Genomic DNA, 21,992 nt, shown 5'->3' on the forward strand with positions numbered 1-21,992 from the left:
GAATTAGGGGGAGAGCGGGCAGTGCTGTCCAAGGGGACGGAGGGGGTCAAGTGCGACCAGAATGAAAAGGCCACTGGGCGCAGGACCTCGCGGTCACTGGTGACTTTACAGAGAGCCGCGTGGAGGGGCTGACGGGGCAGAGGCGGTGAGGAAAGGAGGCCACGTGATGGAGTGTGGCCTGAAGGGAAGGGAGACAGGCAGCGGGCAGGAGGGGCGGGGGTCGTCCTCGGTGGGTTGGTGGTGTTTTAAAATGGGAAAGACCCAGCAGAGGGAATTGAGCCTAAGACGGAAGAGGGATCGCCCAGGCCCCTGGCGAGGTCAGAGGGATCCCGCAAGGCCAGGGACTGGGCTCGGACAGGAGGAGCGTCCTCGGCTGGAACGGGGTCAGGAGAGGGCAGTTAGCTGTGCGAAGGTCTGTGCTTTGGCCGGGGGTGGGGGCATTTTGAGAGAGTGCTCTTCAATGGCTCCTAATAACAGCGAGAAGGGTGATGGGGTTGCGGGCGAGCCACGGCCCTGTGGAAATGGAGGGTTCGAGTGTCCATCGTGAAGGGAGGCGGGGGAGTGAGGGGAGCGCGCTGAGGGGTCTGTGCGGTGAGGGCCGGGTGATGCTGAGCATTGTTGGGCGCCCACCGCCCTCAGGGTGTGGTGGTCCTGGGGCGCCGCGCAGGAGAGCACGGGGTGCGTGTCTGGGTCAGTGCGGCTGCAGCAACAGATGCCCTAAACCGGGCAGCTTGCCAACCACAGACACTAATCTCTCAGCCCGGAGGCTGGACGTCCGAGATCGGGTGGCGGCGCGGGGGTTCCGGAGGACCCTCTTCCTGGTCGCAGACGGCCCCTTCTTCTGTGTCCTCATGAGGGGCAAGGGCGCGCGCCCTCTGGCCTCTTCTTACACAGGCCCCAACCTGGTGGCCATACATGTGGCTGTCGTGGGACTCCAGGTGGAGGGGTGGGAAGGGGCAGAGTTTGGAAAACAGTGTGAGTGGAGCTGAGTCTGGAGATGCCCCGGACGCGGGGGCGAGAGCAGGAGGGGGGCCGGGACGACCCAGGGCTTTTGGTCTGAGCACCTTCCGCTGTGACCGGACGTGTGACTGAGCCGGGCGCCCAGTGCCCTCGCCGGCCTTCCCTCAGGAGCCGCCTTCCCGGGCAGCTTCGTTGCTCCCTGCCGTCTGGGCGGCTTTGTCCTCATGGATTTAAAAGGGTGTCCGGCTCCAGGCCCCAGATGAGCCCCCGACCTGTGGCTGCTGCTGTGTTAACGGCCCCTGTGCCCTCCTGGCAGCCAGGCATCATTCCCCCCTGATGCCCCTGGAACACTGTCTTGCTTTTCATCAGGGCTTGGGGCTGACGAGACTTTCATTATTGGCAATTTTCGGCTCTTTTCCCTCTTGCTTCTGGGGTCATGCTCCATTCTGGACTGTTTCACTCACGACGGTCAAAGTGAAACTTTTGAAATGTGAGTTTGCACATGTTGTCCGCGCCCTAACACCCGCCAGCAGCTCCCCATGCTTCTCTGGGTGGAGACGGAACTCCCTGCTGTGGCCTGAAAGTTACTGCCTGGCCCAGCCCTGCCTGTCCTCCAGCCTCAACCATGTTCCCTCTGCTCCGACCGCTCTGTTCCTCAGGCTCTGGATTCACACACCGTGTCCCGCCCCTGGGCCTTTGCACATGCTCTTCTTGCTGCTCGGGCTGCTGGTTCCTCTCCTCTTCATGTGGACACTGCTCTGTCATCCCTCAGGTCTTGGTTCAACCATTGGTTCCCCAGGAAGGCAGTTTTCTTCTTCCAGATTAGGTCAAATATGCCCCAATATAAACTCATACCACCAAGTGTCTCTCCTTTGTGGCATTTGTCACAATTACAACATTACATTCATTTATATGCAATTATTTAATATCCACTTTATGGTAAGTTCCACAAGGGACCATGACATGAGTTGAATGAGTGAACGAACAAATGAATATCTCCCACATTTGTCCTCTCTACTCCATCCCACCATGCTACCTGGTCTGGGTCCATACCATCTCCGGCTGCCTGCTGGACTAGCCTGCCAGCCTCCTGCCCCAGCCTCACCTCCTCCGTTCCCTGCCCACCTATCTTCCCACAGCCCCACTCTTAACAGATCGCCCACCGCTCTGCTCAGAAACCTTCGACGGTTCCTGCTGGGGACAGAAGGAAGTCCAACCCCCCTTTCTGGGACTTTAAGGCCTCTTAAGATGCAGTTCCCCCACTTTGTATCCCGGTCTGTGGGCTCCCTGAGCATCTAGACGTGCAGCCCCTTCGTTCCTGGGCGGTTCGCAGTAGCCCAGTCTCTCTCAGCCCACGGGTTTTTCAGCTCTTTGAGAGAAGGTCACACCCAGTGTGGATCTCGGGTCCTGTGCTGTGCAAGGCCACTTCTAGACACCTTAAAAGAGGCTCAGGAACACTTCTCAGATTCAGGTCCAACCCACATTTCTTGAACACCATCTCTGTGCCAGACACAATCAAATTTATGCTTTTAATTTTCACAGAAGTTTCAAAAAGTAGGTATTATTTTCTGCAATTTTTATTCGAGGAAATCAAGTTTCAGAAAGATTTGTTTGGCGTCACCTGGCGAGCGGAGGGCATTCCTGGGAGTCACGGCCATCCTCTCTACAGCCTGGGTGCCTCCTGCCCACTCTGTGAGGGTGAGGGAGGGGCTGGGTGCTGTGGGACCCGGCATGGAGGGAGGTGGTGGGGGGCTGTGTGCAGGCGGGGGTAGGACTGCCAGGTGGGGCATGGTTAGGAGGGCGAATCCAGAACAAACGCCCCTGGGAGCTGAGTCTGATAAATGGTATCTACACAAGCCCACAGATAACATTATACTTAATGGGCAAAGACTGAACGCTTCCCCCCAAAATGGGAAAAAGACAAGAATTCCCACTCTCACCACACTACTGTTCGACATTGTACAGGTGGTTCTTGCCAAAGCAATTGAGGAAGAAAAAGAAATAAAAGGCATCCAGACTGGAAAGAGAGATGTAAAACTATCTCCATTTGCATGATCTTGAATATAGAAAATCCTAAGGAATCCACACACACACACACACACAAACTGTTAGATGAATAAGTGAGCTGAGCAATGTGACAGAACGCAAGATCAATATTCAAAGATCTGTATTTGTATGTGTTAGCAATGAACAATCTGAAAACCAAATTAAGAAAACAATTCTATTTACAACAGCCTCAAAGAGAATCAAATCCTTAAGAATACATTTAACAAAAGAAATGTAAGACTTGTATGCTGAGAACTGCAAAGCAATATGGAAAGAAATTAAAGAAGATAGTAAATAAATGGGAAGATATTGTAAGACTTCCTGTTGTTAAGAGAGCAATACTTCTCAAGTTCCTCTACAGATTCAGGGGAATCCTCATCAAAATCCCAGCTGGCTTTTGCAGAAATAAGCTGATCTGTGAGCTGATCTTAAAATTCATGTGGAAATACAGGAGACCCAGCACAGCTGAAACAATCTTCCTAAAAGAATAAGGTTGTGAGACTCACACTGCCTGCCTTCAAGACTACAAGGCTACAGTGATCAAGGTGGGGTGGGACTGGCACAGGGACAGACAGACGTGCAATGGAGAGTCCAGAAATAAACCCTCACATTTATAAGACAATTCAGTGGGGAAAGAATAGTCTTCTAAACAAATGGTGTTGTGTCAAATGGATATCCATATGCAAAACACACATGCAAAAATTAACTCAGAATGAATAGGCTGAAACTACAAAATTCCTGTAAAAAATATAGGAGTAAATCTTTGTGCCCTGGGTTATGTGATGGTTTCTTAGATATGACACTGAAAGCACAGGAAACAAAAGAAATAGGTAAATTGGACTTCATCAAAGTTAAAAATTTTTGTGCTTCAAAGGACACCATCAAAAAAGTGAAAAGATAACCCTAGAATGAGAGAAAACATTTTTAAATCATATATCTGACAAGTGACTGGTATCCAGAGTATATAAAGAACTCTTACAATTCAATAGTAAAGAGACAAATAATCAATTAAAAGATAGGCAAAGGATTTGGATAAACATTTCTCCAAAGAAGATATACAAATGGCCAGAAAGCACATGAAAAGATGCTCAATATCATTAGTCATTAGAGAAACGCAAATCAAAACCACAGTGAGCTGCCACTTCACCTCCACTGGGATGGCTGTGAACAAAGAGACAGATGATAACAAGTGTTGTCCAGGATGTGCAGAATGTGGGACTCTCACCATTGCCGGCGGGGACATAAATTGGCGCGACTGCTTTGGGATATAGTTTCGTGGTTTTTTAAAATGTCAAACACAGAGTTACCATATGACCCAGTGATCCACTTCTTTCATTACCCGAGAGAAATGAAAGCATATGTGCCCACATAGAACATCTACGTGGACGTTCATAGCAGCATTATTCATAATAGCCAAAAAATAGAAATAACCTAAATGTCCATAAATTGATGAAGAAAATGGGTTATCTATACAATGGAATATTATTTGGCAATAAAAAGAAATGAAATACTGGTATGGGCTACGACATGGATAAACCTTGAAGACATTATATGAGTGAGAGAAGCCAGACGCAAAGGCCACATATTGTGTGATTCCATTTATACGAAAAGTCCAGACCAGGGAAATCGATAGAGGCAGAAAGGAGGTTAGTGGTTGTCTAGGGCTGGGAGGAGGGTGGGAATGGAGAATGACTGATAATATGAGTATGGGGTTTCTTTTTGGGGTGGTGAAAATGTTCTAAAACTAGATTTTGGTAATAGTTGCGCAACTCTGTGAACATACTGAAAGCCACTGACCTGTACAGCTTCAATGGCTGAGTTATGTGGTATGTGAACTATATCTCAATAAAGCTCTCTTAAAGAAAGGCCGTGGGGATCCTGGACAGTATGAGGGGAGAGGGAGATGGCAGAGGGCTCTGGACACTCATCTTTGTCTCGTGATGTGGCTGCTTGTAGTTCTCATCAAACTGGAGGGGAGTGTCAGCCGCCCAGAGGTGGACGTTCATTTCTCATTTCAAGACAAGTTTTAGAATCAAGGCTGTTTTATCTTGGTATATAGTAAGAGCTTAATAAATGCTTGGTGAGCGAGTGAAGATGCGTCTGCATCCACGCACAGGTCACCAGCTGTGCTCGAGGGTGAGAGCAGGCTCATAGTGAGGACTCAGGTTCCTAAAGGAAGGGATGGAACGTCAGAGCTCCCAAAATTTCTCCCCGAAGAACCCGGAGTGTAGAGGAGAATGAACTCATCCCTAACACGCAGGGAGGAAAGTCTTACTTTTACCTTAAAAATTCTTGTGCTGTTTGCATCCTACTCTGTAATATTTGTTATAACAAAAAACTAATGCCGCAAATTGCCATTAAGTAAATCTGATGCTTCTAGGAGACGCGCTCTGTATTCTTATGACCGAACACACCTCGTGGTGCACACTGCTGTCAGCAAATATCTCCTGGGCACCACTGTGTGTTCGGCACAGAAGGACGCTGATGCCAACCCAGGATTGTCCTCATGGGGCTTCTGGAGGAGGCCGCCCCCCGACTTTGAGAAGCAGAAACAGCTCGGTGGAGAGGATAGGATTGGGGGCAGAGTTTGAAAACTCATGAGAACATTGCCTTAAATGAAGACCATCACAGCCCCATTTTTACTAGCAAAAACTTGGAAACCATCTAAATGTCTAACAGTGGAATGGAATGGTTAAACACATACGGAGGGGCCAGCCCCGTGGCCGAGTGGTTAAGTTTTCGCGATCTGCTTCGGCGACCAGGGGTTTTGCTGGTTCAGATCCTGGGCACAGACGTGGCACCGCTCATCGGGCCATGTTGAGGCAGCGTCCCACATGCCACAACTAGAATATACAACTATGTACTGGGGGGATTTGGGGAGAAAAAGTGGAAAAAAAAATGATTGGCAACAGTTGCCAGCTCAGGTGCCAATCCTTTAAAAAAAACATATGGAACTACCATGTAATGGGGTATATTTAGTTATTTAATAATAAACAAAATCTTTAATGATAAAGGAAAAGGCTTATGATAAAATTTTATGTTAAAAAAAAGGCAGAATGACAAGTGATATATAGTTTGGTCTCGACATGTGAAACACTCAGAGAAAATCCTGTTATAAATGCTCCAAAACGCTAACCTGAGTTCCCTCTGGATGGGAGAATCAAGGGGAATTTCTCTTGTCCTCTCTCTCCCTCATCCTGAATTTTCTGCAATAAGCCCAGATTACTTTTATTCTTCCTCTTATCACTGAATACCACCTATTTGAGTAGGAAAGCTAATGTGCAGCCGTACAGAGGGGCCGGGGCTGGAGATGAACTCAGGGTTGGGGGCTGAAGCCCAGCAGAGGACGTGGCTGGAGGCGTGCATGTGGCACCACGTCCCTAGAGGGGAGACTGAAACAAACCCTGCGTGAGTGCTGAGGGGGCCGTGAAGAGAGAGAAGGTGGTTGAGGAGAGTCGTGGGGGGCTGGAGGCTGAGAGCGGGAATGTTAGGGAGGCAGGTGGAGAATTCAGGCAGGGTGAAGCCATGGAGGTTAAGGGGCAGAGAGGCTCAAGAAGGAATCCTCAAGAGAGAAACCTCGCCTCCCTCCCAGACCGCGTGGTTGGGTTTAAATGAGATACGTGACGGCCATTAGGTTGACAGGCTTTGCAGTCAAGCCGACTGGTTCACACACCAGTTTCAGGACTATTAGCTAAGGGACCTGGGAAACCGCCCCGTCTCTCTGAACCTCCATTTTCACATCTGTTAAACCAGAGTAACAATCCGACGTCAGGGTACTGTTTGCACTGAATGAGATCATGCACGAAAATAGTTTGCACAGTGTCTGACACGTGTCTGTGCTAACTCGGTGATGGCTGTCATTATTGCTGTTATTATTCTTGTTAATATTAAGGGAAGTATCTTTGAATGGTGAAGGGATTGTTATGAACAGTCTTTAGCTCTTGAAAGAGCTTCTCCTGGTCTTTGGGGCAGATATTTCTACACTCGGACCTCTGGGATGTTCATCCTGCTCCCCTCTCGTCCACAGCTGTCCCCTCCGCCACCATGAGGAGCATCTTCAAGAGGAACCAGGAGCCCATTGTGGCTCCTGCCACCACCACCGCCACAATGCCAGTCGGGCCCGTGGACAACTCCACTGAGAGTGGGGGTGCTGGGGAGAGCAAGAGCGACGTGTTTGCCCAGATGAAGGAGAAGTTCTTCAATGAGATGAACAAGATCCCCTGTGAGTGTCTCGGGGGCTGAGCGGGGGGCGAGGCTGGAGTTAGGAAGGGCCTTGTGCACTGGGCTGGGCTGGGCTCTCCCCTAACGTTTAGATTCCAGGCTGGATTATCCGGGGAGCCTCTTCAGGAATGGGTGGGGGGCATGTGGACTGGCACTAATGAAGGGAACAAGGGGGTTCATGTGCCCCAACCTCCCAGGGCTAAAAAGTTCTTATAACTTAGAAAACTGTCAAAAGATGCAACCAAAAGAAGATGAAAAATTATGAAACAGAAATCCTTCTTCGAGTTTTCCAGTCACACTTTGAAATGACTTTATTTTGGAGAGTTGAAAATAAAAGCCCCACCACTTTCTGAATTCCTGGTGGAGTCTGTGCGGGAGACACCAGGGATCCAGGTGAGGGGAGCCGCCACACGGGTGGGAGCTGGCGCTTCAAGACCACGGAGAGCAGCCCGGGGGCCCATCCCCCAAAGCTTGAGTCTCACAAAGCCCAGCCTTCTAGGTCCTTAGGGATCTTGGCCTCTGGCTCCGGTCACCCTCTCAAGGCTCTTTCTCCACTTGGGCCTGATAAGGACCCTCCCATCCTCTCCACTATGAGCCGGTTCTCCATAGATCGAACTGGTCAAAACTCAGTACAGCCAAGCTTCTCTCTTCCTCGTGGATCCTGGTCACTGTCTCTCAGGTAGCGGGCTGTGTCCACAAAGGCGGCCGACTAAAGGAAGAGCAAGCTCTTCAGGAAAAGGCGCGCACAGCTATGCAGATTACATGCAAACCACTCATAGGTGGTGTTAAAAATGTGGAGTGTGGGCACTTGGGGGTTCAGAGTCTTCACCCATTTTTCCAACGCTGTGGGGTTGGGGGTGACGAGGCACAGCACGGCTGACCCCGGTCTCCTCTCTGTGGGCAGTACCGCCCTGGGCACTGATTGCCATCGCCGTGGTCGCTGGCCTCCTGCTCCTCACCTGCTGCTTCTGCATCTGCAAGAAGTGCTGCTGCAAGAAGAAGAAGAACAAGAAGGAGAAGGGCAAGGGCATGAAGAACGCCATGAACATGAAGGACATGCGAGGCGGCCAGGTAGGGCTGGGGGGGGACGGGGCCAGGCCGAGGGGTCGGGTAGGGCTGGGGGGGGACGGGGCCAGGCCGAGGGGTCGGGTAGGGCTCACTGCGGGGAGGGACAGGGCCAGGCCGAGGGGTCAGGTAGGGCTGGGGGGGGGACGGGGCCAGGCCGAGGGGTCAGGTAGGGCTGGGGGGGGACGGGGCCAGGCCGAGGGGTCGGGTAGGGCTGGGGGGGGACGGGGCCAGGCCGAGGGGTCGGGTAGGGCTGGGGGGGGGACGGGGCCAGGCCGAGGGGTCGGGTAGGGCTGGGGGGGGGGACGGGGCCAGGCCGAGGGGTCGGGTAGGGCTGGGGGGGGACGGGGCCAGGCCGAGGGGTCGGGTAGGGCTGGGGGGGGGACGGGGCCAGGCCGAGGGGTCGGGTAGGGCTCACTGCGGGGAGGGACGGGGCCAGGCCGAGGGGTCGGGTAGGGCTGGGGGGGGACGGGGCCAGGCCGAGGGGTCGGGTAGGGCTGGGGGGGGACGGGGCCAGGCCGAGGGGTCGGGTAGGGCTGGGGGGGGGACGGGGCCAGGCCGAGGGGTCGGGTAGGGCTGGGGGGGGACGGGGCCAGGCCGAGGGGTCGGGTAGGGCTGGGGGGGGGACGGGGCCAGGCCGAGGGGTCGGGTAGGGCTCACTGCGGGGAGGGACGGGGCCAGGCCGAGGGGTCGGGTAGGGCTGGGGGGGGGATGGGGCCAGGCCGAGGGGTCGGGTAGGGCTCACTGCGGGGAGGGATGGGGCCAGGCCGAGGGGTCGGGTAGGGCTCACTGCGGGGAGGGACGGGGCCAGGCCGAGGGGTCGGGTAGGGCTCACTGCGGGGAGGGATGGGGGCCGCCTTCCTGAGGCTGAAAGGTGAAGCAAAGGCCTCTCGTCTCCGCAGCCAAACTGACCCCTCCCCCTTAGAAGCCCACACACCCTCCCTGTTGGCTCCGTCTCTCGTGTAACCTATAAAGTCGTCTGCCCGTCACTGGTGGGCAGGGCACTTACTTAGGGTTTGCAGAGACTCATCCTTGAGAAGACAGGGGAGAGAACAATATGTTGACCCTGAAAGAGGCTGTTTGCACAAAGTGCTGGGAAGAGAGACCCTCACCCACCAGGAAGTCACCCCTGGAGTGCCCTGTTCTCCTGCCAGAGGGGACTGAGGAGCGATGCCTCACTGGGGGCATCCAGCCGGGGGTGCAGAGTTGGATGAGGTGGAAGAATGGTCCTGAGGCACCGAGACGGGGCCAGTGGAGTCCCTCTCGAGTCACATAAACACTCTGTTTCTTTACCCCTGTCTTTTGGGGTCGGTCAGCCTGGAAACGTGCCTGATACACAAGTGTCTCTTTGTGCGATTCAGAGGCCCCCGTGTGCTTCGTTTTCCCCACGTTGGTTCTGAAGAATCTCTTGCTCAAGGAATCAATATGGAGGATGGAAGGAGGGCCTGGTCTCAAGAAGTCAGCCAGGGCTCGCAGTGGCTTTGAGTACTTGTGCGTGTGTGCACATGCCTGTGTGTGTGTGAATGTTTGGGGGGCCCAGGAGGAACCTGCAGTGGGGTAGGGGCCCCAGAACCCCTTGGGTGCAGCCCAGGTTGCTCTCACCAAGTGGCTGTGATTCGGGCTGGGCGCAGCTGCAGGACTTTCTCTGACGTCACTTTCTTCCTTCTCTTCCCCTCTGCGGGCTCGCCCTGCTCCCGGTGCATCTGGACGGCTCTCCTGGTATGTCTGGCGGGGGGGTGGGGTGGGGGGCGTCTGAGCTGGGGGAGGCCTGGGGAGGGGGCTGACAGGGGACGCCTGCAGAGCATGTGGCACCGTGCCTGGCCTCATAGTGCTGTGCCCGGCAGGGAGAGAGGCCCCCCAAAACTGGAGCCATGTCTTCCAAACACAGGCTGGGGCTCTGAGGGGCGGTGGGCACACGAGGCCGTTGGAGGGTCCCCAGGCCAGGCTGTGCTGTTCTCCTATCTTAGCCGGTCCCTCCTCGCCCCCAGCCCCCGCAGGACGATGATGACGCAGAGACGGGCCTGACGGAGGGAGAAGGGGAAGGAGAGGAGGAGAAGGAGCCGGAGAACCTGGGCAAGCTGCAGTTCTCCCTGGACTACGACTTCCAGGCCAACCAGGTGTGCGGGCGGGGCTGGGAGGACCGGTGGGGAACGGCGTGGGGGGAGAGTGGGCAGCTGGGGGGAGGGGATGCAAACGGCTCCCCTGGGTCCTGTGGGCACCGCTGCTTTCCACCGAGTGGGGCAGCCTGGAAGCCACAGGGCGTGTGCCCCTGGACATCGACTCTGGACAGTGGCTGTGCTGTTCTCCTGCCGACCTCTGGGCAGATCAGCTGCCTTCTCCACTTCAGTCTCCCCAAATGTCATCCCACTGCCTGGGACGGAGATGGAGACCCATCCCCGGCTCTAGCACCGGCTTGGCTCCCCAATCCCCAGCTGCCCAGCTCTGGGGCAGGATCGGCGGGTGCTGGTCCTGGGTCAGGTCCAGTGTTGGCACCGTCCTGAGACTCAGGTCCCTCCCTCTCTCTCCACAGCTCACCGTCGGTGTCCTGCAGGCTGCGGAATTGCCCGCCCTGGACATGGGGGGCACCTCAGACCCTTACGTCAAAGTCTTCCTCCTTCCAGACAAGAAGAAGAAATATGAGACCAAAGTCCACCGGAAAACCCTGAACCCTGCCTTCAATGAAACCTTCACCTTCAAGGTGAGGTGGCTGGGAGGGTGACGCCAGCGCCTCCCGGAGCCCAGGTCCTTAGCTGCCGCCGGGGCCCTGGAACTGGCTCAGTCGGGAACAACAGCAGGCGGGGCTGTGGGCCTCTGGAGCATTGGGACCCCCCTTCTCACCCTCTGCTTCCCCAGAGCCCGGGGCCTGCTCTCTACAGACGCATCGGGAGTCCTGCAGCCACGGGGTAGAGCCCGGGCCGGGAGCCTGTGCACGGCAGCCCGTGGAGGTGCACGAGTTGCTCTGACCTCTTCTGACCCCACTGTGCCCTGCAGGTGCCGTACCAGGAGCTGGGGGGCAAAACCCTGGTGATGGCCATCTACGACTTTGACCGCTTCTCCAAACACGACATCATCGGGGAGGTGAAGGTGCCCATGAACACGGTGGACCTGGGCCAGCCCATCGAGGAGTGGAGGGACCTGCAGGGTGGGGAGAAGGAGGAGGTGAGCCACCCGGCCCGGCAGGCGGATGGCAAACAGAGAGAGCCCGTGACTTTAGAGTCAGGCCACCAGGGTTGGGATCCCAGCTGAGTGACCCCAGGCACGTCCTTTATTCCCTTCTGTAGTCTCTGTCAGATAGGGAGACACTCTGGCGTCTGAGGGTCTGGCATCTGGTGGGTGTCAGCACCTCGCAGGCGCTGAGATAAGGGAGAACCATCGTCACTGTTACTCTTAAGGTTCTGCTGTCACTTAGGGCCAGTGATTCATGACTCAGTGCCTCAGTTTACCCACAAGGAAAGCCCACATTTAGTCTAAAGGATTCTCAGCATGGGGCTTGTCCTCCCAGCAACTGCTACAGCTTTCATTCACTTATTCATCTATTGAGCACCAACTGTGTACCAAATATTCCGTTGTAGCCACTGCCCCTTGCCAGCATCGGTCATCCGTCTCAGCCAAGCCGTGCTGTGTGCCCAGCACAGGACCAGGCGGTGACGGAGGGGCGGGAATACACAATTAGGACGGCCTTCCCCTTGGGGCTCACGCCATCTGGGAGGAAGGGTGGCACACCTGAACTGGGGTATCGTGGGGTGGTCAGTGTTGGCCCAAGGGGCCCGTCCCTGGGGAGCTTTGACCCTGCGGCCTGGTGTTGGCAGGGATCTCAGGTGCCCCCAGTGCTACATTGCTGTGGGACTTCCAGCAAGTCGTCCCCTCTCTGAACCTCAGTCTCTCACGGGTCACAAAGCATCCTCACTCTGTCTACACAACAGTGGCAGTGACAGTGACATTAGGAAAGGGACGCGAAGGGCTTTAACAGCACAGGTCACTGCAGGTCGAGTGGCTGCAGGAGCCACCTCGGTGGGGGGCGACGGGGGAGGCTCCGCTGCACGCAGTCTCCCGGCGCCCTCGGCTCCCTCTCCTCGTCCTCTCGCACCTGCCTGGGCCTGGGGCGGGAGCTGGACATACCCCACACCCCCCCGGATGCCCCCCTCCCCCAGCGCCACTGCCTGTGCTCTGCTCCACGCCTGTCGGCATCCCGAGGCCGCGGCCCCCGCGGGGCCACCAGTACCCTCAGGGCTTCGCTGACCTGAGCCCGAGGCCCGAGGTCAGATGCTGAGAGACCTCGACCACCACAGGCGTGGGGCCTGGGCCTTGCTAGTCCTCGCCAGACGGGGGTCAGCCGTGCCGGAGGCAGGGGACAGCTCAGATGACCCAGGTCCCCCCTGTCCCCCATCAGCCGGAGAAGCTGGGCGACATCTGCACCTCCCTGCGCTACGTGCCCACGGCCGGGAAGCTCACCGTCTGCATCCTGGAGGCCAAGAACCTCAAGAAGATGGACGTGGGCGGCCTTTCAGGTGCGTGCAGGGCTGCCGGCTGCCGTTAGGTGGCAGCAGCGAGCCGGCCGCCGCCCGAGCCCGGCAGCAGGGACCTCCTGCTGGGGGCGGGGCGGGGGGGGGGCACATGCAGGATGCCGCGGAGGGCGGCCGCGGAGCAGGGGCGGCCTGGTCTCTGAGGGCCCCCTGCTCCCCATTCCGGGCTGCCTGCTCCATGCTCTCTGGCTGCGCCCTAGGGGCCACGGAAGAAAGGATACGAGCATTTCACCCCCACATGAGTCCGTGGCTGAGGGGTCCACTTCTCCGGGGAAGCGTAGGGAGTGGACAGGGCCCGTCCTTCCACACCCGGACACCTCGCCGCGAGAGGCTCTGCGGCTGACCCAGGGTGGGGAGCTGGCGGAAGGGAGCGCTCCGAGTGGGATTGGGCCCGGCCAGGGTTTCGGGGGACAATGGGGCACGCTGCCTCTGCTGTACCACCCTGAGAATCAGCCCTGGGTATGGGCTCCAGGTAGCAGTTCTTGCTGTAGCCCAGCTCTGTCACCCCCCCCTCCACCCCGTTCCCCGCGTGTGACCTCGGGGGGATGGTTTCTCGTGAGCAAGGTCAGGGGGACTGGATTGGCTCCGGCATGGCGGGTGCCTGCCATGCCTGTGGTCCTCCTCTGTCCACAGCCGAGGGCAGACACGCCGAAGCCACCCATGTTCCCTCTCACCAAGGCCCGACTCTGGCTCAGGAAGGTCCCCAGCATGGTGCTCCAGGCAGCCACACCCCCTCGGCCAGAGGTGGTCCCTGAGGCGACCCCTTTGTGCTGCTCCTGACCTAGATGCCCCCCGGCCGTCCTTGGACTCAGCGGCCTGGAGCGCAGAGCTTCTGGGGGCCTGGGCTCCACGCGCGGGGGCTCCAGGCAGACGGTGCCTGCTCCAGGGGCGGGCGCTAAGGCTGCCCCTGTGGGCCTGGATTCTCTCCGTGCAGACCCCTACGTGAAGATCCACCTGATGCAGAACGGCAAGAGGCTCAAGAAGAAGAAGACGACGGTGAAGAAGAAGACCCTGAACCCGTACTTCAATGAGTCCTTCAGCTTTGAGATCCCCTTTGAGCAGATCCAGGTGCTCGGGCCGTGGGGCCGCACGCGTGGGGCTCAGGAGGGGGAACGGCTTGCGGTGGGGGGCCTGGGCTCCACATGCTGCCTGGGCTCCTTCCCAGGGCCTCTGCCAGAGCCCCCCCTTTTCTGGGGAGACCACGAACTATCCCGAACAATCCTGCCAGTCACTCCTTTAGGACATGGAGGGACGTGGTGGTGCGGGAGCACTGCTGCCCCATCCGGCTCCTGAGGCCTGCTCCCTGCTACCCCTCATCCTTCCCTCCTCCCTCATCCTTCCCTCCTCCCTCATCCTTCCCTTCTCCCTCATCCTTCCCTTCTCCCTCATCCTTCCCTCCTTCTCCCTCATCCTTCCCTCCTTCTCCCTCATCCTTCCCTCCTCCCTCATCCTTCCCTCCTCCCTCATCCTTCCCTTCTCCCTCATCCTTCCCTTCTCCCTCATCCTTCCCTCCTTCTCCCTCATCCTTCCCTCCTTCTCCCTCATCCTTCCCTCCTTCTCCCTCATCCTTCCCTTCTCCCTCATCCTTCCCTTCTCCCTCATCCTCCCCTCCTTCTCCCTCATCCTTCCCTCCTTCTCCCTCGTCCTTCCCTCCTTCTCCCTCGTCCTTCCCTCCTTCTCCCTCGTCCTTCCCTCCTTCTCCCTCGTCCTCCCCTCCTTCTCCCTCGTCCTTCCCTCCTTCTCCCTCGTCCTTCCCTCCTTCTCCCTCGTCCTTCCCTCCTTCTCCCTCGTCCTTCCCTCCTTCTCCCTCGTCCTTCCCTCCTCCCTCATCCTTCCCTTCTCCCTCATCCTTCCCTCCTTCTCCCTCATCCTTCCCTTCTCCCTCATCCTTCCCTTCTCCCTCATCCTCCCCTCCTTCTCCCTCATCCTTCCCTCCTTCTCCCTCATCCTTCCCTCCTTCTCCCTCATCCTTCCCTCCTCCCTCATCCTTCCCTCCTTCTCCCTCATCCTTCCCTCCTTCTCCCTCATCCTTCCCTCCTTCTCCCTCATCCTTCCCTCCTTCTCCCTCATCCTTCCCTCCTTCTCCCTCGTCCTTCCCTCCTTCTCCCTCATCCTTCCCTCCTTCTCCCTCATCCTTCCCTCCTTCTCCCTCATCCTTCCCTCCTCCCTCATCCTTCCCTCCTTCTCCCTCGTCCTTCCCTCCTTCTCCCTCATCCTTCCCTCCTTCTCCCTCATCCTTCCCTCCTTCTCCCTCATCCTTCCCTCCTTCTCCCTCATCCTTCCCTTCTTCTCCCTCATCCTTCCCTCCTTCTCCCTCGTCCTTCCCTTCTCCCCGCATCCTTCCCTTCTTCGCCCTCCATGCTTCTGTCCTCCCACCAGCACTTCTGTGAGTTGGGGTGAGTTGAGGTGTGGTCCTCTTGGCATGAGTGGATCTGAGCCTGCAGGACAATATGCCCGGTGGCCGTCTGGGCAGGGAGTCACGGTGATGGGTGGAGGATCCCCTTTGAGCCTTGGTCTCTCCCTCTTGTGGTGAGCTGCCCCCTCCTCCCCTTCTGTTCCCCAGGAGGGCTGTGGGGCACGGGTGCTGAGGGGATCTTCAGGGTTCGTGCTGTCATCTGTAGAGAATTCTTGAAGGGAGCAGTGTTTCCCTTGAAGGCTCAGCGATAATGTTGGGCCAAGAAAAGTCCTGGTTATGGAGAACTTAAGACAGACGTGAAGGGTACTGGCCTCGGCACGTCAGCTTGGAACATCCCTAAAACCAATGCACTGATCTTCTCTCAGTCCCCGCCCAGCCAAACCGGCTCTGTCTGAACTCTGTTTCCGATGAATGGTCTCACCATCCACGCAGCTGCCCGAGTCAGCACCGGGGCGACATCTTAGATCCCCCCCGCCCTTTGTCCTTTCTTGTTTATCAAGACGCTCTGCTCAGCATTTCCTAATGCTGGGTGCTGAGGGACAGATGTGTCAGTCATGGTCCTTGCTCTCAAGGACCTCGCGGTCAGGAGGGGGAGCGGTGAACACCGCGGCGCAGGGAGCAGAGGACTGTGGCCAGTTCAGGCGAGGCTTCCGGAGTGAGCTTGATCCTAAGGGATGAGACTGAATTGGCTGCATCCAGGAGGGAAAAGGGTGCTGACTGTCCCCTTGGGCAGTGCAGCTGATGACCAAGTCCTCTTGGTTCTGCCCCGATCACCTCTCCCGTCTGGCCCCTGCTTCCCCTGCTGTGGTTCAGGAATTCGGTGCCCGTCCTCCTAGTGCCCTGCCCCGGCCTGTCTCCCGGCCGTTGGTCCCTCCGCCTCCCTGCATCTTCCACCTCCATGCCAGATCCTGTTCTGAAGTATCTGTGCCCTCTCCCTCTCTGAAGCCTTCAGCACGCCCCACCGCGGGCCTGAAGGAGAAAGTGCACACTCGTTAGCTGACCCCAGCCCACCCTCCCGGCCTCACTTGTGCCTCATGGCTTCTCAGCTCCACCTCAGTAACACTGGACCTGCACTCACATGTCTATGCCTCTGCCCAGGCCAGTCTTCCTTCCTGGATCCTCTTCTCTCCACCTGGAGAAACCCTCAGCCTGTACCTCCCAGTTCACATGTCATCTCTTCCCTGAAGCCTTTCCTGATAGACCCGGGCAGGATTGTCACTTCCTCTCAGTTCCCATAATACCTGTGCTTACCTCCCTAGCACAACCTTTATCTTTTGTTTTGTAAGTTTTTGAATATGTGTCCACTGCTTCCCTTAGAAGGAAATTCATCTTCTTGCTTCCTCACCGCCCTCCGCTCCTGAGTGCTCAGCACGGAGCCCGGAGAACAGTCCATGCGCGGTAAACGCCAGTTGGTAGAAACGAGGTTGTTCTGAAAGGCGTGGCCTCTGCCTCCCGTGGGTTGAGGCTTCGTCGGAGCCAGAGGTGGAGGCAGGGAGCCCCGGAGGAGAGGCTGAGGGAGGGGAGGTTTGGTCACAGGACCCTGTCTTCACCTGCTGACTCCCTCCCTCCCTTGTCGCCCCGCAGAAGGTCCAGGTGGTGGTCACCGTGCTGGACTATGACAAGCTGGGCAAGAACGAAGCCATTGGCAAGATCTTTGTGGGCAGCAACGCCACGGGCACAGAGCTGCGGCACTGGTCCGACATGCTGGCCAACCCCCGGAGGCCCATCGCCCAGTGGCACTCCCTCAAGCCTGAGGAGGAGGTGGACGCGCTTCTGGGCAAGAACAAGTAGGCAGGACACCGGCACAGACACGGACGAGATCAGAGCTATCAATACCTCAGTTGTGCAACCGTAGAGGTTTCCTTTCTCATTTGTTGTGGTTGTTCCTTGTTTTTCCTTCCTTTTTCTCTTTTTAAAGACAAACTTCCCTTTGATGGCTGTGTGAGGAGAGTCCCCTAAGAGGTGAAAGAGAAGCCTGGCTCTTGTCATCGCCACGGGAGCTGTCCTTGCTGCATGCCCCATCAGGTTCCCCTCGCCCTTTTGAAGCTTCACTGAAGCCTCACCCTGAGTGAAGCCCTCTTTTGGCAGAAAGTCACAGCACTTCCTGTGCTTTGAATGTTCTGGACCAACAAAATGGCAGCACTTCCTGTTTCCTGGCAGGAAGGGCGACACAGTGGCCAGTGATCCGCATGCATGTGTGTTTGTGTGTGTGTGTGTGTGTGTGAGCATCTCTCTGCACCCCTGGAATGGGCCAAGGACAGAGAAGTTGTGTCCCCAAAGAGAAGGCTCTTCGGGGGCCCTGACATGAAGAGAAGGCCACCGTCGGAGTGGGAGATCTTCTGTCAACTTGTGGAGAGAGCTGAGTCCTGCTCAGATGCCAGGAGCTCCTGTGCTCCTCATGGGGGCTATTTGGGAGGCAAGATGTGGTGCCTGGATTTGTCCAGAACTAGGACCAAACCCCTGATGCCACCATAGACGTCCTCCTTTCAGTCATGGTTTCCCCACAAGTATGGCTCCAGGACATTTGTGGATGTGAACTAGTCACTAGGTTGGTCAGACTTTAACAGGAACTGTCAGTCCTGGGACCTCCCTCTTGTTGACAGTTAAATCAAACTATGAAGAAACAGAAGACCCACCACCCAGAAAGACCAAAATGAATCTGCTGGGTCTTCGCCCCTTCCAGTGGGAAACACAGACGCTTTCTCCCTTTCCAGAATGTAAGCATTTCTTTCCCATCGTGCTTTCGCTTCTGTTTCCTCTTTTAATCTAAGTGGATCAACGCTGTCTGAAGACACGTTATCTGTACAGAGCCAGAGAACTTTAGAAGGAAGGTTTAAATGTTCTTAGTTCTCCTGAGGTCCAGGTAAGAAGGGGGAGGATGCGGCCAGACGGCAGAGACTTCCTGGGTGAGCTAGAGGGGAGCCCTGAGATCCGCAGCTCCTGCTCCTCTGCCCTCCATGCCAGCTGGAAGGAGGCCCCACCCCAGCACTCTGTAGGAGGCCTCCCTCTCTGAATCCCAAGAAGCAGGGCATCCGTTCCAAACGGGTGACGGAGGACACCTGCTGGGCTTTCTACCCTGTGCTCAGTTGTGTCCCATTCCCTGTTCACCTTTCAGCCCCAGCATTGATAAAAAGCCATATATGTGTTAGTCAAGTTTGCACTGAGTCCCCCTCCAAACCTTCAGCCTGGGCAAGAGAGTCAGCCCCACATGGTCAGAGGCCAGCCCCTCTTCCTGTGGCCTGTTCCTCCCGTTCCTGCATCCCTTCCTTCAGCCTCTCTCTTCCATCCTTGGAGCCCTCAGCACCCTGCCATTTCTTCACCTCGGAATTCTCACGGCTTCCCGAGAAGCCTGGAGATCTCTCCCTTTCCCAGCAAAAATGGTGGCACTTCCTGTCCTGCCCCATCTGGGCCACCTCAGCTTCCTGTAGGCACCTGACACAGAGGGACAGTGTTGGAGAGAATCAGGCTTTGAGGATCCAGCATGGAGAAGGTGCACAGTGTTTTTATTTCACTAAAAGAAAGGAGATGGGTTTTTTGTGTTTGCTTTGCCATGTTTTTTGGCTGGAGTGGCGGTGAGGGAGCCCCTCTGCTAGACACAGACTGGGAGGCGGGGCCCAGCCTGGCTCCTCTCTCAGAGACCCTTCTCCTTCTTGCTGGTGGCCCTGGGCTCTGGGGAAGCTATTTTCTGTGGACACTGTGCGTGTGTGTATTTGATGGTGAGAAGGTAGGGCTCTGACAAGGACCATGTGCTTTGCTCCCTGGGACCAGAGCTGTGGTCATGGGGGAGGTTGTAGGACAATAGGGTGCCTTCAGAATCTGGGTGACTGCAGAGTAGGACATCCTGGTATGGACGTCAGAAGTCACTGGACTCTTCTCCCATCCCCAGAGCTGTGGGATTTTGGTGCTTTCTCAGGGTCTCTCTCCCCACACTCATTCTCCTCACCATACCCCACTCCCCTCGTTCATAGACCCTCCCTGTCAGTCTCACCCCCTCCAGCTTCATTCTTTTGCCCTTTCCCAATCCACCTATCACCCGGGATTCTTCTCTGCCCGTGAACCTCGTTCGGCCCGTCTGGAGCCCAGGATTTGCCACTCTTCTGACAGGAAGGAAAGGAAATGGTAGGCACCTCTGGTGGTTGGATGTCCACATGTCTGGAGACAGGGGCTGGATTCTGTTACTCTGGGCCCCCCTCTGGTGAGCAGTCTTGAGGGTGGGGACAGGTTGGGAGGAACTGAGTGTTGGCACTAGTATAGAGCCAGGGAGATACCTGAGTGTGAGGAGGTTCTGGCTGGTCCTGGGATGGGACCTTGGCCCAGATGAGCCACGCTAGCAGAAGGCATCCATCCAGGTCCACGAGCTAGGCAAGGCCACACTTATGCTTGGATGTTTCCTCCACCTGAGGGCTGATTTACCCAAACCACGGAGCATCCCGTGAACCCTCACTGCCATGCAGGTCGGGGTGCTGGGGTGTAGGCCCTGAGAAGGATAGTTAGGGTCTGGCTAGTGAGGGGCTCTGGAGGCCTCTGGGGCTGTGAGTTCTCACTCTCAAAGTCTATTCCAGAGAGAGGAAGGTGGTATAGACGTGACTTTTTACAAAGAGACTGAGGCTATGAAAACCCAAACGAATCCCACCGAGAAATGGGGGGTGAGACCAGGAAGCTCCCTTCTCCTTGCTCCTTGAACGACTGTTCCAGAAGGGAAACCGACTGCCAGAGCCACAGGCGGGTTCTTGGACTGTGGAAGTGGAAGCTGAGGCTGGGGCAGGCTGAGGAAAGAGCACTGGGGCAGCCGGGACAGTGTATGAGTGGACCCTCAGCTGGGGATGGGGCCACAGGGATGAGACCTCAGTCTCAGGCCCTGGCCGTGTCCTCCCGGGAACCACACGTAGCTTGTGTTTCTGCAGACGCAGTTTGGGCTGATTTGCTGGCCCAGGGCTCCAGCGAGAGAGAAGACAAGTAAAACCCGCTGTGGACCTGCCTCCTTGAGGGGGCGTGTGCAATGAGCAGAGGGGTTGAGAAGCCCCCCATGGTCGGGAGTGAGAGAGCTCATGTCCCTTGATGTCCTCACCCACCCTTAGAGACAGACATGGTCGCTGCCCGGAAAGGGAGGAAGAGATTGAGCCAGGAGCTGCCCTCCGACCCTCTGTGCTGTCCCCACTTCAGCCTCAGGCTGGGGGCCTTTTCTCAGGGCCCTGGGTGGTGGCAGATGGGGGCGAGACCCAAGACCTGATCTTGGTGGCCCAGAGCCCCATGTCATGGCTGCCAGATTGACAAATAGGAATGCGGGATGCCAGTGAAATCTGAATTTCAGATAAACAGCACATAATTTTAAAGAATAGTGAGTCCCAGGCGACGTGTGGGACATTCTGTACTAAAAGGACTGATGTTTACCTGAAATTCAAGTGGAACCGACCATCCTGGGTTTCCTCTGGCAAGCCTGTCCTACCGGCCACTTCTGCCTGCTCCCCCTCAGTCGCAGGGGGCCGGAGACGGGACACCAGGATTTTACTTAACCTGTTTTTTGGGCTGCAATATCGAGGAGGGGACACTGTGACTTGAAGACACATGAAGATACTTTATTTTTTAAGCAACAAAAAAACAAGAACCTTCTGAAGCCATTTGAGCCTCATCCGACCCCTCCCTGTGTGTTTAGTTATAGACAAGTGAAGGCAGTTCTCTATAAACACACAAACCCGATCGTGCTGACTCGAGATGCATGTCTCTAACTTCTGTAAATAGCCGCATGGCAATGCTCAGAGTGCCCTACTCCCCAGCCCCAAACCCATTTTACACAACTCTTGAGGCTGCTCCTTCGATTTTTTGTCGTGTAAAGTCTTTGTCCCTCAGCCCCACCCCAGCCTCACCCCATCGGGACCCCCGTGGGAGCCCTTGGCTGAGGGGAGTGGGTTTCCGGCTCGGACGCCAGCCCTGCCGTTGGGGATGCTCGAGGACCGCTGGCGCCCTGAAGGCCAGTCCCCATCTTCTGCCGTCCGTCCGTCTGCAGAGTCGACCTTCGGTGCACCGCGCGGTGTCCAGCCTGGCGTCTGGTGTCCCGGTAGCTTCTGTGTCCTGTGTGTGTGTGTGGTGTGTCCCTTCCTCACACTGTTTGAATTAACTGAAAAGCCATAAAGGGGCCTCCTGCTGGAGATGGCCCTCGGGTCCTGCCAGGATCCCCCACTCCCTCTGACTGGCTCCCCACAGAACACTCGTGAAGGGCTCACCTGTCACCTCTCCTGCTCCCTCAGCCCCATGTCCTGAGGACGGTGGTGTCCAGGGCTTCTGGTGGGGCCTCAGGAGATGTCCCCGGCTGGCCCTGCCCAAGTGGGCTCCCTCCACAACTCCTTCTCCAGCCTCTGTGGACGGGGCGATGGTGGGGCCCCCACCTTCAGAGACCTTTCCTGGGGGCCCTGTGGAAGTGACCCCGATTTTCAGGAGCAGCCAGGCGCAGCTCAGCCTGTGGCCAGGCCCCTTCCCCCCTGGGGCTGACAGAACAGCTCGCTGACCTAACACTATGGGGCCAGGGATTGTGGGTGGCAGTGGGGGCTCCTGGGGGAGCTGGGGGCACGGTGGGTGAAGCTCTCCCTGCAGCGTCCTCCTGCAGTCTGACAGAGAGCACCCCAAGGGCGGGTGGGGGCTGCTTGGCTCCTCCAAGGGCGGGGGTCAGGAGCCTCAGGGCAGAGACACCCGCAGGCCCTCCTGTGGCTCCCAGAGCAGCCCCAGTGAGGCACGGCTCCCCGTGGTTGAGAGGTGGGGAGGGGGTA

At 56.8% G+C, this 21,992-nt stretch overlaps 1 protein-coding gene across 5 annotated transcripts in view; it reads left to right on the forward strand.

The window, feature by feature from the left end:
- The window catches only part of SYT2 (synaptotagmin 2), a 103,121-nt gene extending 82,195 nt beyond the window's left edge, over window positions 1-20,926 (forward strand). For 3 of the 5 annotated variants that reach the window (XM_044762838.2, XM_044762839.2, XM_070501548.1), the window contains exons 2-9: window positions 7,034-7,228; window positions 8,132-8,298; window positions 10,281-10,409; window positions 10,823-10,990; window positions 11,284-11,451; window positions 12,683-12,800; window positions 13,750-13,883; window positions 16,816-18,378. In XM_044762838.2, coding sequence (XP_044618773.1) covers window positions 7,051-7,228; window positions 8,132-8,298; window positions 10,281-10,409; window positions 10,823-10,990; window positions 11,284-11,451; window positions 12,683-12,800; window positions 13,750-13,883; window positions 16,816-17,022 — 1,269 coding nt within the window. In that variant the 5' untranslated portion in view covers window positions 7,034-7,050 and the 3' untranslated portion in view covers window positions 17,023-18,378. Of the gene's footprint in view, window positions 1-7,033; window positions 7,229-8,131; window positions 8,299-10,280; window positions 10,410-10,822; window positions 10,991-11,283; window positions 11,452-12,682; window positions 12,801-13,749; window positions 13,884-16,815 lie in introns of all 5 variants that reach the window. The other 2 variants (XM_014855531.3, XM_070501549.1) reach the window with 2 other exon arrangements.
- The last annotated feature ends 1,066 nt before the right edge of the window (window positions 20,927-21,992 follow it).

The sequence above is a fragment of the Equus asinus genome, chromosome 30, assembly GCF_041296235.1.
Source record: "Equus asinus isolate D_3611 breed Donkey chromosome 30, EquAss-T2T_v2, whole genome shotgun sequence".
Taxonomy (NCBI): Eukaryota; Metazoa; Chordata; class Mammalia; order Perissodactyla; family Equidae; genus Equus; species Equus asinus.